Source organism: Danio rerio, chromosome 13 (genome assembly GCF_049306965.1).
Source record: "Danio rerio strain Tuebingen ecotype United States chromosome 13, GRCz12tu, whole genome shotgun sequence".
NCBI lineage: Eukaryota > Metazoa > Chordata > Actinopteri > Cypriniformes > Danionidae > Danio > Danio rerio.
Window position 1 is genome coordinate 767501 of NC_133188.1, and position 15000 is coordinate 782500.

Consider the following 15000-nt stretch of genomic DNA (forward strand, 5'->3'; position numbering starts at 1 on the left):
CCACGACTGAATGTGGAGGATGATCTCCGAGTGGCGATCTCCAAAATGACACCAAGAACAGACTTGGGACTGTTGGTGTGCATGCAGAGGATAGTGAGAGTCGCTTCAGGGGGTCACAGGCTGAAAAGTTTGGGAACCCCTGCTCTAAAAACCCTGTCACCATTCACTGCTATCATAAGAATCACCAAATTCAGCTCAAAATCTGCTTTAATGTTCTACTGAAGACAGAAAAGCACCTACATCTGAGTAAATCAATACAAAATGTTGTATTTGTGGGTGAACAACCCCTTTAACCTGCAGATGCCTTATTTACAGCTGTCTCTGCATATCAAACTGGGTACGGTAGCAGGTATTTTTAACCCTTATGCACTGTTGGGTCATCTTCATCCACTCATCTTCATCCACTCTTGACACAGAAAACAGAGCAGAGTACATAGAAACATAGTTCCTGGCTCGGGTTTCTCTCTCCGCTGGTGCTGGATCAGATCTGATCAGCTGTACTGGTGTATTTTGGGACTTGACTGCAGGAATGAGGACGACACTTAAGAGTCCTGCTCTGTTACATAACATAACATCATACGGCAGGATTATTAAGTTTCCAGCTGATTTACGCCTCCGTGCCAGAGAAGAGCACAGACAGACGTGTCCAAACATTAGCAGGTTTATCTGTGTCACTCGCCCTGTGTGATTTGACATTTATCAGAGATCTATCTAGGGTAAAGGGGAGCTACAGACGCCGGTGCATCTTGTGTAAAGCAGGACTTTCGTTATCAGTGTGCATCAGGTCTGCATGTTGTCAGTGTGAGTGTGTGAGAATCTCTATGTGGCTCCTGTCGCTGTTCATCTAAAACTCCACATCTATAATCCTCCTAGTCTATGCTGACACTATCTTTACGCTCTAATGGCTAATGGACAGACGGCTGCTTCTCACTCAGGGCTGCTGTTTATGCTAATGAGATGGAGAGATGGGCACTAGTGGGCGGGGCTTTCCCCCTGTGATGACACGTACAAAGGGAGAATGTCAATCAAAGTGATTTTGCATCAAGTCTGATTAGAACAAACACAATTCATTTATGTTGAGCATTAGAGGCTGGAGATATTCACACACTGCTGACACACAACTGGGGAGAAACTCCTTATCAAAGTGATTTAAAGCCCCCTTCAACCAGTTAAACTCTGCAGTTATTTTGGGATTTCCGCCTGGATTTTGCCCAAATCCACATCCAGAGGTGTAAATGCAAAAATTTGGTATCATTTTAAAGAAAACTCTTTGAAGTTTTATAAAACACTACTGAAATTGTTTAAAATAACTGTATGTGTTGCCTGTGTTATAATAAACACCTAAAAAAAGAGGCGCTTTTTGTATATATTTTTTATAAACTCAAATATGAAAGTGAACCGTTTAGGTTGTGTGTGGTCTCGCGTGCTGTAATTAATGTTGGTGGTTCCTGCACATGTCTGTAATCATAGGAAAAAAGAAAAATGTCTCCACCATAATCTATGCAGAAGTTATTGTATTATAACTGATGAGAGGTGCTGTACAAGCCACAGGAGCGATCATTGCTTTCATATTTCACTATTCTTTAGTTTGATCAAACATAATTCACTGTGTTTGGAGCACGTCAGACATGTAAAAGCATTACTTTTGCACATCAGCTCAAAAACAGAGGAGAATGGTCCTGAAGCGCACAGCATAAGGTAAGAGATGACAGCTGTCTGTGCTATCTGGGGCTGCTTATTGATCATGAATGTATTGTTTTCACTTCTGCGCCATGGAAACACCACGATTCATTCGACAACTGTTTGATATGTGAATATAATTCAGTAAAATGAACGTTAGAACCGTATGAGCACCGGCAAGAGCTTTCATTTAAGCTATAACTTGTACATGTGTCGTATGAAAAATATGAAAATGAACCAATGTTCAAAACCCAGCTCGGGTCTCCAAAATACTGTGTATTTAAGTGTAAATAACTTTTGTACAGTAGAATAAAAAGCAAAGTGATGCATATGAGCATAAAATATAGACTCTACACTTTCAAACAAAACCACTTAAGGGGGTCTGGTGCAATGCTAGCCCTTTAAATCTGAAAGTGAAAGTCGATGACGTCACGGACCCGGAGTTTAACTGGATATTAATTTACATTATTATGCAACTTCAAATGTTAGGGACTTCGCAATACAATCCTATTCTGATTCTGGGAGATTATTACTAGAACTGCTCATTTTCAGGTTTGTTTTTAACCTATAACACAGCAGTTTCATCAATGCACTGCGGCTCACAGGTCGAAAAGCACAGTTTAAACAAATAAGTGTGCTCAAAGAATCGATTGGGAGCTTTTGGGAACCAGTTCAGAATGGTGATGCATCAGTGATTCAGTTTGTTTTGTCGCAGCGCTGCACTGTACACACTCACCGATGCCTGTGTTCGCGCTGACCACCAGCATGGCGAAGTCTGGACAGTAGCTGGTCAGGCCAAAGATGGTGGTCTTCAGGTATTTGTGGTGTCCGGCTAGGTCTATGAAGGTGATCATCTTTGAGGCGCTCTCGCAGATTTCCTCTGCAGTTCGGGACTCGCTGTAGTTCACCACCTGCAGGAACGTCACAGACACTGCTTTGCATGCACATAGGGACAAGTCTTACTGCTATGAAGCCTTTTCACATTAGCATGTTGCTCAGCAGCAGAAGTGGTCAATATTTGGTGAACTCAGAGCGCAGTGAATGGCAGATTACAGCAAACTATTATTTTACAATCCTATTTGCTGGAATAATCCAGGATTGGTGTTATCAAGACATTCAGAAAGAGGAGAATAGTGTTAGACTGATAACGGCAGACGGAAGAGAGAATATTGTCAGATTATTTATTTATTCGTCCAAAAAGATTACAATTGCTGCATCCGCTCATAAGTGAAGAATAAGGTCAATAATCTCTTACAACCCAGCTCTGATGGACGGGCACAAAATCTGATCTAGAGTCTGATGGATGGGAAACTCACCTCTCCTTTACTGTCAAAGCCCAAGATCTCGATGCTGATGCTGGAGGTGCGTCCGGTCTGAATCTCATGGAGGTGTCTGAAGAGGTTAAGTCTCGCTCTCCCTCGGCCGTTGTCCAGCTCTCCCTGTGTCAGGACACCCAGCAGAGTGGATTTACCAGAGTCCACATTACCTAGAACAGCCACCCGCAGGTCCAGGAACTGCACACACACACACACACACACACAATAACAGCATTGAGATCAACATATCAGGATACCCCTAACTGCCACACTCCTGCCACCAGGAATTTTACATCCCTTTTTGCCATTAAATTGTAATCTAATGATGAACTGTATGTGATTGGAAAAGGTCTAAGACTTCTGAATACATCTTTCACCCCTGTGTTGTGTTACGTAGGAAGAGTAATAGATTGAACACTAGGGATGTAACGGTATCAGAATTTCACGGTACGGTAATACCTCGGTATGAATGTCACGGTACGGTATTTATTGAATCATTTACAGGAAAAAACAAAACTTATGAAAATACTCCAAAAAAGTGCCAAAAGTGTCAATGACATACAAATTAGCCATCTATCTGTAAGCTTTGAAACAGGAACTTCAATTTTAATAACAAAAAATTATTAAACCATGTAAAAAAATAAAGTTTCAATTTAGTATTGTTGAAAACTCATCACATTCAACATTTAATCACTCACTCACTCACTCACTTATGGGTTTTAAGGAAAATTATCATATAAATATAATCTGGTAAAAGCTTGTATCTCTGGGCATTTACAATGTCCCCTGCAACAGAAAAAAAACCCTCTCATTTGGGACTGAGATATCTGGGACAGCAGTGGGTAACGTTGTGCATTGTCTTTCCCCCACTTGACTGGACAAGCCATGAGTGAGATAGAGGTCTCATGTCTGTATCAATCTGAACAGTGTGCTGTGTCACACCCTCCGTCCCGCCCTTCAGTAGGCGAGCGACAACACCGCTCTTGAGTATGCGCGCTCAACCCCCCCCCTCCCCGCTTTACAGTACGCGCGCAACAACACAGCTCATCAGTACGCGCGCGGCAACACAGCTCATCAGTACGCGCGCGGCAACACAACTGATCAGAACGCGCGCGGCAACACAACTGATCAGAACGCGCGCGGCAACACAGCTGATCAGAACGCGCGACAACACAGCTGATCAGAACGCGCGCGACAACACAGCTATTCAGTACGCGTGCGGCGACAACACCCGCTTCAGGTTCGATCATTTCCAGCTCTTTTTGATGCCCGCTTCTAGCAGCACACTCCATTTCCGCATTACTGTATCTGTAGCGACAACAGACCGCAAAGGATGATGGCCACCCCTGGGCTGATGGGAATTGTAGTTTTCGCTACCTCCCGTTCGCTTCATTCGCCTGAGCAAATTTTCTCAGAAGACCTATAGTTTTACCGAGTCATGCGACTACGGTACTATCGAAAAAAATTAATATTGCGGTATGACGGTATTTACAATACCGTTACATCCCTATTGAACACATTTACTGTCACCCTGTGCTATCATCTACGGTTACATTTTTAAAACCATAACAAAGCAATCGTGAATATCTATACACAGTTGATGTCAGAATTATTCCCCCCCCTTTTAATTTTAATTACTTTTTAAAATATTTCACAAATGATGTTTAAAAGATTCAGGAAATTTTCACAGTATGTCAGATAATATTTTTTCTTCTGGAGAAAGTCTTATTTGCTTTATTTCGGCTGGAATAAAAGCAGCTTTGAATTTTTTAAACACCATTTTAAGGTCAATATTATTAGCCCCTTTAAACAATTTTTTCACCTGATAGTCTACAGAACAAACCATCATTATATAATAACTTGCCTAATTACCCTAGTCTGCCTAGTTAACCTAATTACCCTAGTGAAGTCTTTACATGTCACTTTAAGCTGTATAGAATTATCTTGATGAATATCTGGTCTAATATTATTTACTGTCATCATTTCAAAGAGAAAATAAATCAGTTATTAGAGATGAGTTATTAACACTATTATGATTAGAAATGTGTTCATGATAATCTGCTCACCGTTAAACAGAAATTGGGGAAAAAATAAACAGGAGGGCGAATAATTCTGACTTCAACTGTCTCATTTGAAAGCTTAATATGTGTCTGGTTTCATATTTATCAAAGTGTTTTTTACAAGTATTTAAAAGCTTGTCTCTCAGGTAAAAATGTTTACAGCTATTCAGATGAATTCTTAGTAATAAGATCAAATGTTTAGCAGGGCTCGAAATTGCGACCATTTTTGTCACATATGCGCCCGAAATTTTATCTATGCGACCTCAAAACATATTTGGGAGCATTTTTGCGTGTGCATGAAATTGTTGTGTGCGAACAGTTTTTACTGCAAAATGTTCACCACATGCTCGGATTCGGGAGACATTCACGCAGAATGCATCTCTGCACTTGAAAAGCAGCGCTCAGGAACAGTTGTCATGTCAACTTGCTGCAGTAAACAAAGCCAAGTCCATAATGCTTGCCCCGCCTTCACGCTCTTCTTATTGGCCCACTGCTCTAGCACTGAAATATCAGCTGTCAATCACTCAGTCAATGCCTTCTGGCTTGGGATGACAGAGAGAGCTGCTACCGCGAAACATTGTCAAGCGCTGAAGATGAGAATGAAGATAACACTGACAGATTTTGTTTTAAAAACCATCTAAAGTTGTGCAGAATGTTAGTCCACCACCTACAATTTTCCAAGAGTGGATAAAAGACTTCCGTTGGCTTCAAGTCCGCTATGAAAAGTCTGTGGGATGGAGTTTGCAGGTAACTGTTTGCCACATCTAGCAGGAAAGCTTCTGTTTAATCCTTCATATAATCGCCAGATGCTGTCCGTCGTGCAAGTGGCAGATATATGTCAAATTTAACACCACATACACCATCGCAAACGGGCTTACACTGAGTAAACTTATATCGCTACTCATGAAAAGTATTGCTATTAACATGACGTACGCATATAATAAGGTACAGTATATGTCAAAAGCATCAGTGCAATATCAGACAGCACCCGTGAGAACAGCACAGTTATACCCTTAACAGACTCATTCATGTCCAGCAGTGTGTGCAGGGCCGGTGAGCGCTCTGTGTGTCTTTTGCTCACTCAGTTCTGTTATAAAAATCTATTTTCTTGTGATAACGGGATTTCGTTGAGACATATTTTCCTTACGCTTGCATATATATATATTTTTTTTGCTTGTTAGTTTGTTTACTGTTGATGTCAAATGCAATATATCTGTTTGTATAAAACTTGAAGTAACGGTGCTTGTAATTAGTGGGTGCGACTAAATTTTGCCTGATGCGCCTACATTTTTAATGTTAGGAGCTCCGGTGCTACCAAGCAAAAAGGTTCATTTCGAGCCCTGTTTAGAGAATACGGATGCCGATACACATTTACCTGCTGATCATCCGGCACTTTCCTGACGAGGACTTCAGCTATTCTGTGTGGCTCCTCTGTGTCATAATCCACATCGCGCTCTCTGAGAACTGTGATTTCTGCACCCACCCTGAACACAACACATGCTTTAATAAAGATATAAATAAACTGCAACTGAATATAAAGTTTCAACAAACTTAAGTGAATATTATCTGCATTAAAAACAGTATTAAGGTCAGGTATGATATGGGATGCATGCGTTCAGGACTGTGGTTTGCTGATGCTGTGAACTGAAAGTAAAGCTGTAAATAATGTTTAGATATTTTTATAGTCAGGTATGATATGGGATGGTGACATGGTGGCTCAGTGGTTAGCACTGTTGCCTCACAGCAAGAAGATCGTTGGTTCGAGTCCCGGCTGGGTCAGTTGCCGTTTCTGTGTGGAGTTTGCATGTTCTTCACAGGTGCTCCGGTTTCCCTTACAGTCCAAAGACAAACTCAATTGGTGATTGTTTGCAGCTGAAAGAGCATTCGCTGTGTAAAACATATGCTGGATAAGTTGGCGGTTCATTCCCCTGTGGCGACTCCAGATTAATAAAGGGATTAAGCCAAAAAGAAAATGAATGAATTGGTGTGTGTTCGTACTTCTCAGCCATCCTGCGCAGTGTTCTGAGCGAGGCCTTCATGTCGTCCTCCGTCAGGCCCACCAGCAGGCCGTTGTCCTCAACCCCGATCTGATACACAGCTTCCCCTCGGCCCTCCTGCAGCCGCCACTTCATCTGCGTGGCCAGATGCTCGAAGCGGTACTGCGTGGGGTTCACCAGCTTCAGCTGAAACACAACACACTCTACACTAAACACAACGACAGAGACAATCACACCAGCTGCACCAGAGTCAGTGGGAGAAACGACAATCTAATGGAGCCTTTTCACACATGCGTGTTTCTTAGTGGTCATAGTCGGAGCGCAGGGAATGGAAGAGTACAACCAATCCTTTACAATCCTATTTGCTGAAATAACAAGAGAAAAACTCCAGGATGGTGTTAGCAAGACTTTCAGAAAGAGGAAAACAATAGTGTGATGATAACGGTGTCAGATTTACTGTCCTGCCCCATTACAGAGTGCATCACACACACCTCACACAAGAGGGAATTCGCTTTGTGCATGTTGATGCAAAGATGATATCATACTTACATAAATACACATAAATGTTCATGTTTAAAAAAAAAAAATCTAAATATTTAAAATATTCAAGGATTTGAGATGCTGATTAGCGTTAAGCACGTCATAGCAGGCTTGTGAAAAGGCTCCATGATGGATAAAGCTGGTCATTTCATCTGTTTTTTCACAATTTTTTCAACAAAAAACCATGATGATGAAATCTGAATATGTGGAGCTGCTAGTTTACCTTGTACTCAATGTTTCCCTCTTCAACCTGAAACAAAAGAGAGGACATATTGTGAGTATATAGAGGAGTTAAAGGGCACCTATTATGCAAAAATCACTTTTATAAGGGGTTTAACCCCAGTCGTGTGTCAGCAGTGTGTGAATATCTCCAGCCTCTAATGGTAAAGATGATGGAATTGCATTTATTATAATCAGACTTTCCTTACATTAAAAAAGCCTCTTTCCTATTTCTGAAAGTCTTGCTAACACTATCCTGGAGTTTTTCTCTTGTTATTTCAGCAAATAGGATTGTAAAGGATTGGTTGTACTCTTCCATTCACTGCGCTCCGACTATGACCACTAAGAAACACGCACTAGTCTCCCTCATTAGCATAAGACATTAGTTTTGTTTTTGAATCTGCCACTCTGCTGACACACAGGCATTCTTAGCTCCGCCCTTTTCTGAAAAGAGCACAACCTCATTTAAATTTAAAGCGACAGTCACCAAAACACCACACAATTAGGATCAAAGCTTAAAAGGGTCAGTTTCAGAGAGTTATACACATTACTAGTGTGGTACTTTAAGCTAAACATCACTACACTCTACAGACTTATTTTAGATCTTGTAAAAAGAGGCAGAATAGGTCCCCTTTAAAGCTGAATAGAGCTCAAACGTCACACAGTTCAGCATTCAAAAGCACAAAGAAAAGAGTCACACTGACAGATGACAACAAAGTCAATGCATTTGTTGACTAATCTCCTCCTGAACACATCTTGCTATTATATCCTTCATTTCAGCTTAGACACAATGCACTGACTTTTATCCTTATGTTATATACGGCAAAGTGAGTCCAGTCTTAAAAGTCATAATTTAATTGTGCATGGGTCTAAGATGTTGTCAAGCATCAAACAAATAAATATGTGATAGGAAACTATTTAACAAAAATACTCAAATATCTCGAAACCATTATGTTTTACTTATTTGACAACTTGAAAATAGGATTAAATTTAGTATAATCACTATAATTATATATATATATATATATATATATATATATATATATATATATATATATATATATATATATATATATATATATATATAATTTATTAACAAGCACATTTCAGAATAATTATGCATTTGACTTTTTTTAACATAACTATAATTACACTTAATGACCATAAAAAATTATTTCACCCATATTAGACATCTTATCCCCTCAAAGCACTTTACTTGAATATAATATGCTATTTCTAGTTATATAGAGTCATTTTTGTGCATTTATTGACCAAATGTAAGCATAAACACACACATTTCATCCATAATATTTCAACCTATTATTGTAATAATCATCTGTTTGATCTGCACTGGAGTGTCAGACTGAATCAGCTGCTCGTCATCATCTCTTCTCGCCTTATTTTAGATATCCACAAACACAGCCGCTGTAGTGTGTCACTATCCAATGACAGCCAGACAACAGCAAACTTTGTCACAGCTACGGAAAAGCACCTTGCATTACATTTCTATTGCCTTTCTCTCATCTGACAATGAATCTGACAATGAAACAAACAATGAAGTGAAAACCATAAATATAATTTAAAATTCTCATGTAACACATTATTATTATGAGCTTACAATAATGGACAAACTATGCTATACTTAGAAACAAAAATGCAAAAATACTACTATAGAGCTTAACCTTATAGACTCAAAAAAATGACTTTAGCTGCTTGTTCAAACTACTTATTTAAAATAGGCTGAAACAACAAAGTTCTTAAGCATTTTGTAGGACAACTTAATAGTTTTATGTTCAATCCACTTAAGCTTGTAAAAACTATTGAGTTAACAAGCGATTTGTATTGCGACAACATGCAGAAATTGTGTGTAACCCAGCAATCTTGACAGTGTACATTATACAATAGCAGCACACATTAAAAGGGTCACGTTTTCATCAAAGTATTTATTAACACAAACCAAAAAAAACGATAACACTTGTAAAGCATTTATTAATATTAGTTATATACATTAAACGGGTCACATTTTTACAATAAGGTTCTTGTTGTTTCTAATGTAATGTTCATTCATTTGTTATTTACCAACGTGAAAAATGAACAATATTATTATACAGCATTTGTTAATCATAGTGCAACCTTTCCTTACATTAACAAAGATTAATAGACACTGTAGTTAATGTATTGTTTATTGTTTGTTCATGTTTAGTAAATGTATAAACTAAACTGAACTAACAGAACCTTACTGTGAAGTGTGACCACAATATTGTAAATTATTTTGCCTTTAGTTTAAATAATATGCTATAACAGTGTTTTTATATTGAATTTTATATTATTCAGCTCATGCTTAATATGTTTTATAGAATAAAATTGTCACAATTTGACAATAATATACGTTACGTTTGTTATCAAGCTAATTTTATCGAGTTTATATTTACTAGCACATTCAACAGTAGTTACCTTAACATATCTTAATATCATAAATAACATATTGACATTATATAATGACTATATTAACGTTATAGTCTAACAAAACCTAAAATACAGCAATACTTAAGAGATTCCGAGAGTAACTAAAACATGTCAAAAGCAGGAAAAAGAAAGCACAGCCAGATTAAAACATCAGATGTGTTTAATTGTTGGAGCTCTCACCTCTGGAGGTAGATAAGGCGGATTATTGCTTGCTTTTGGATACCGGCCAGACCGATTTTTGTACTTTTTGCTGCCATTTTTGGCGGTTTTTCTGGCACCGGCTGCCGGAGAGGCGCACTTCTGTGAGGCGGCCGATCCGAAGAGCTCCGACACCCGGGTCTCCATCCTGATAAAGCCCTAAAACCAGTAAAAACTAAGGGATGAACTCCTCCGTCTGTCCTACTCCATCAGCTGTGCTCTCGCCTGCTCCACACCGACATCAACACATCGAAATACGGTCAAATATCATTATTTATACGAGCCAGAGCCGGCGGAGCCAGAGCTCAACCCCCACAACAACAACAACAACTCGACATCCGGCCCGGTTTGAGTTCGCGGAAGTGCGTCAGCATGCTAACTTTTTGTTCCTCACGGTAAAGCAAAATAATAAATATTTTCTTATTGTTTGATTTTATTTTTGTATAATGTTAAACTTGGACATATTGTATGTAAAGAATTGAACATAATACAGTGGAATTAAACAGAAAGGAAGTGAGCAGTTCACAGTAAAATAAAGGAAGAAGGAAGTATTTTCGTAATTTGATTACTTCATGAATATTCATGATTCAGGTATGCTGCAACCACCGCGCAACTTTGAGTTATAACTATTGTGTCATACATAACAAAAGATTACACTGCTCTTACATCAGTTTAGCTTGTTAAAACACAATAATCGATTACTTAAATATAGGCAAAAGGAAGAAAAAAACATATTTTCTGATGATATTTAGATATTTATTGTCTAATTAAACTGAAATTATTCCATTTTTATTTAATACTGCTTAAATTATTTTATCTGGGAATGTTTTCTTGCATAACTTATTTTCAAAGTAAAGTAAAAGTTTAGTTACCATGTTTTGAATGTGAATTACCAGTTCATTCATTCATTCCTTTTCAGCTTAGTTCATTTATTAATCTCTGGTTGCCACAGTGGAGTGAACCGTCAACTTATCCAGCATGTTTTACGCAACTGATGCCCTTCTAGCTGCAACCCAGTACTGAGAAACATCCATACACACTCATTCACACACATACACTATGGCCAATTTAGTCTAATGTGTTTGGATCTGAGCACCCGGAGGAAACCCACGCCAACACGGGGAGAACATGCAAACTCCACACAGAAATGCCAAGTGACCCAGCCGGGATTTGAACCAGCGACCTTCTTGCTGTGAAGCGATCGTGCTACCCACTGTGCCAAGAAGTATTTTTTTGTTTGTTTTATTTGTAATAAACATTTTTAAGATATATTAGTTTTTTTAGAACTTTTAAAGTTGGTTAAACATGTGGAGAGACGTCTCACAAGAATTCAGTTCGTAATAAATAAATAAATAAATACAGTGATTCAAACCATCTTCAATGAAACGATTCAAAGGCGCCACCTGTCGGCCGTATGTGAAACGATTTCTATTTTCATCCATTCATTCACTTTCCTTGGGTGTAATCTCTGATTTATCGAGAGGAGTCTGGATGCAGACCTGCTGCAGTGCAATCTGAGCTGCATCTAATGCTTTTTAATGCGCTCACCTAACCCCACCCCTAACCCTACCCGTCACAGTGACGTCACACACTCCATTGAGTGCATTGTGTCTGACATTGCATTGCTGAGAGATGCAATCTCAGCTTGCATTATAAAGGTTGCATCCAGACCAGATACTATTGGATTTATCAGAGGTCGCCACAGCGGAATGAACCACCAACTATTCCAGCATAAGCTTTATGCAGGGGATGCCTTTCCAGCTGCAACCTAGTCTTGGGAAACACCCATACACACTCATTTCTATTTTCAACATGGAAAAATATGCACATTACTTATGAAAAAAAACACACACACACACACACACACACATGTATATGAACAATTTAAAATACAAATTTTCTAATTCCATGATGATAATGCAAATAAATAAATAAAATATTAAACTTGCTTATTTATTTTCGTCTGCTTTTCCGGGGTCGGGTCGCAGCGGTAGCAGTCTTAGGAGAGAACCCCAGACTTCCCTCTCCCCAGACACTTCCTCCAGCTCCTCCATGGGGGATCCTGAGGCGTTCCCAGGCCAGCCGAGAGACATAGTCCCTCCAGCGTGTCCTGGGTCTTCCCCAAGGCCTTCTCCCGGTGGGACATGCCTGGAACACCTCCCTAGGTAGGCATCCTGAAGGCATCCAAAACAGATGCTCGAGCCACCTCAGCTAACTTCTCTGGATGTGGAGGAGCAGCGGCTCTACTCCGAGCTCCTCCTGGGTGTCAGAGCTCCTAATCTTTTAAACAATAAAAGACTGGTGTATAAAATTATTAATTAATAAAATATGGTATGGTGTGTTGAGTTAGACTTTGGTTTTGAGTTTTAATTTTGAGTCTTAATTTGGTTTTGAGTCTTAACTTTGAGTCTTAATTTGGTTTTGAGTCTACCAAATAATTACATTTTTTTTTTTTTACATGTTCTGCCGTATTTTTAACAGTACAGATCTGGCAACCACAGCTGCTGTATTTTACTGCAAATTTGACAGATTTTTATTTTTTATTTTACAACAAAAGACTGGTGTATAAAACTATAAATGAAGGAAATACAATAATGTTTACCTTTACATTTAGAAAACTAATTAAATGCTTTTACCGTGTTTTTAAAGGTAAAGTTCTGCCAACCACAGCTGCTGTTTTTAACACTGTAAATTTTACAGATTTTTTTTTAAGACAAAAGACTGGTGTATAATACTATAAATGAAGGAAATAAGGAAAGTTTAGCAATATTTTGCAAGTCATAACCGTATTTTTAACTGTAAAATTCTGCCAATCACAGCTGTAGTCTTTTTGCTGTAAATTTTACAGTGTAGTTCATCAGCTCATAGATGTCAGTAAATGTGTGTAAACAAATCTGGGTTTTCCAGGAAGAGTGTGTGTTGTCTGAGGTCAGAGCTCAGTGTGTGTGTGTATTAATCTCTGCAATGTGCTCTAGCCATTCTGATGGAGTTTAATAGCAGAAAATTGAAGGTAATTACCTTGAAGAGCATTTTCTCTCTCTCTCTCTCTCTCTCTCTCTCTCTCTCTCTCTCTCTCTCTCTCTCTCTCTCTCTCTCCTCTCTCTCTCTCTCTCTCTCTCCTCTCTCTCTCTCTCTCTCTGCAGTGACATTAATGGACATTACCAAATTCAATTTGCAGTCTTGAATGGGGCTTTTGTTTTCCAGTGTCAAGCCAATTACTTACCGCTGTGTAGGCAACCATAACCTCACTTCATGCTTTCTTTGTGTACATCATTTGTCCGCAGCAGGAGGAATGACATTGAAGACCCAAAATTATCTCCATTCATTCCCATGTACTGTATCTGTTAATGAAATTGATATTTCAAGCAAAAACGTGTAAATGCTACCTTTATTTCCTACCTGACGGCACACAACTGCGACGACATTTGATGCACTGGTCTTTCTTAAGTATTTATTTCTACATTTTATCAAAATATAGTGTTAATTTTGAGTTTTAATTTGGTTTAGAGTGTAAATGTTGAGTCTTATTTTGGTTTTAAATCTTAACTTTGAGTCTTAATTTGGTTTTGAGTCTTAATATTGAGTCTTAATTTGGTTTTGAGCCTTAATTTTGAGTCTTAGTTTGCTTTTGAGTCTTAATATTAAGTCTTAGTTTGCTTTTGAGCTTTAATTTTGCTATTTATTTTTTGTGTGCATCCTTTTTCCTTGATATGTGTGACATTGAGGAGTAAACGCACTGTGACGTGGCTGGTAAAAGCAGTGTGTTTTACGGTGATTTTATGGGTGTGTGTGTGTGTGTAAGTCAGAAGTCTTGCTTTGACACTCATTAATGCAGCGCCTGCCCTGTGTGCTGTTATACACGGCCTGACATTTAAAAGAGCGAGCACTGATCATTATATCTCTCCTCCGTGTTGATTAATATAGAATTTTCAATTTCCCTCCCGCGTCATTCATGCTGGGATGTCAGATGCATGTCTGCTCCATGAATATAATTATTAGCATTGTCTTGAGGTCATGCTGATCTTTAATTTATTTTGATTAATATTTTATTTATTTTCTTTTTAAATTTATTTTTCTTTTTTTAGCTTATTTTATTTTTATATTTTTTAATTTATTCCATTTTTGCTTTATTAATTTTAATTTAATTTAATATTTTTTATTAATTGTTCATTTAATTAATTATATTTAATTTATTTATAAATTTAATACAATTAAATTTAATTATAGCTTATTTTAATTAAATTAATTAATTAAATAATTTTTAAAAAATATATTTATATTACTTTATATAAATTTATATAACTTTTACATTTTTTTAATTAATTTTTAGTTTATTTGGTTTAGATTATTTTAAATTAATTGAATTTATTTATTTTATTTTTTCATTATTTTATTTATTCATTATTTTATTTTAGCTTATTTTAGTTTAGTTTAATTTATTTATTTTTTAATTATTTTAACTAATTTATTTTCAAAATATTTATTTATATAAATTGATATTAGCTTATTTTAAATAATTTTTTT

At 37.7% G+C, this 15000-nt stretch overlaps 2 protein-coding genes across 4 annotated transcripts in view; one reads left to right on the plus strand and one right to left on the minus strand.

Annotated features, from left to right (window-relative positions):
• gtpbp2a (GTP binding protein 2a) overlaps positions 1-10816 on the minus strand; it is an 18004-nt gene extending 7188 nt beyond the window's left edge. For all 3 annotated transcript variants that reach the window (XR_012389061.1, XR_012389062.1, XM_073920501.1), the window contains exons 1-6: positions 10459-10816; positions 7817-7843; positions 7055-7239; positions 6432-6540; positions 2997-3194; positions 2417-2591 (exon numbers count right to left, since the gene is read on the minus strand). Coding sequence is in view for 1 of the 3 variants with exons in the window: in XM_073920501.1 (XP_073776602.1) it covers positions 2417-2591; positions 2997-3194; positions 6432-6540; positions 7055-7239; positions 7817-7843; positions 10459-10623 (859 nt within the window). In the remaining 2 variants the exon portion in view is untranslated. The remainder of the gene's footprint in view (positions 1-2416; positions 2592-2996; positions 3195-6431; positions 6541-7054; positions 7240-7816; positions 7844-10458) is intronic.
• The window catches only part of nrxn1b (neurexin 1b), a 799620-nt gene that overhangs the window by 141378 nt on the left and 643242 nt on the right, over positions 1-15000 (plus strand). The window lies entirely within an intron of this gene.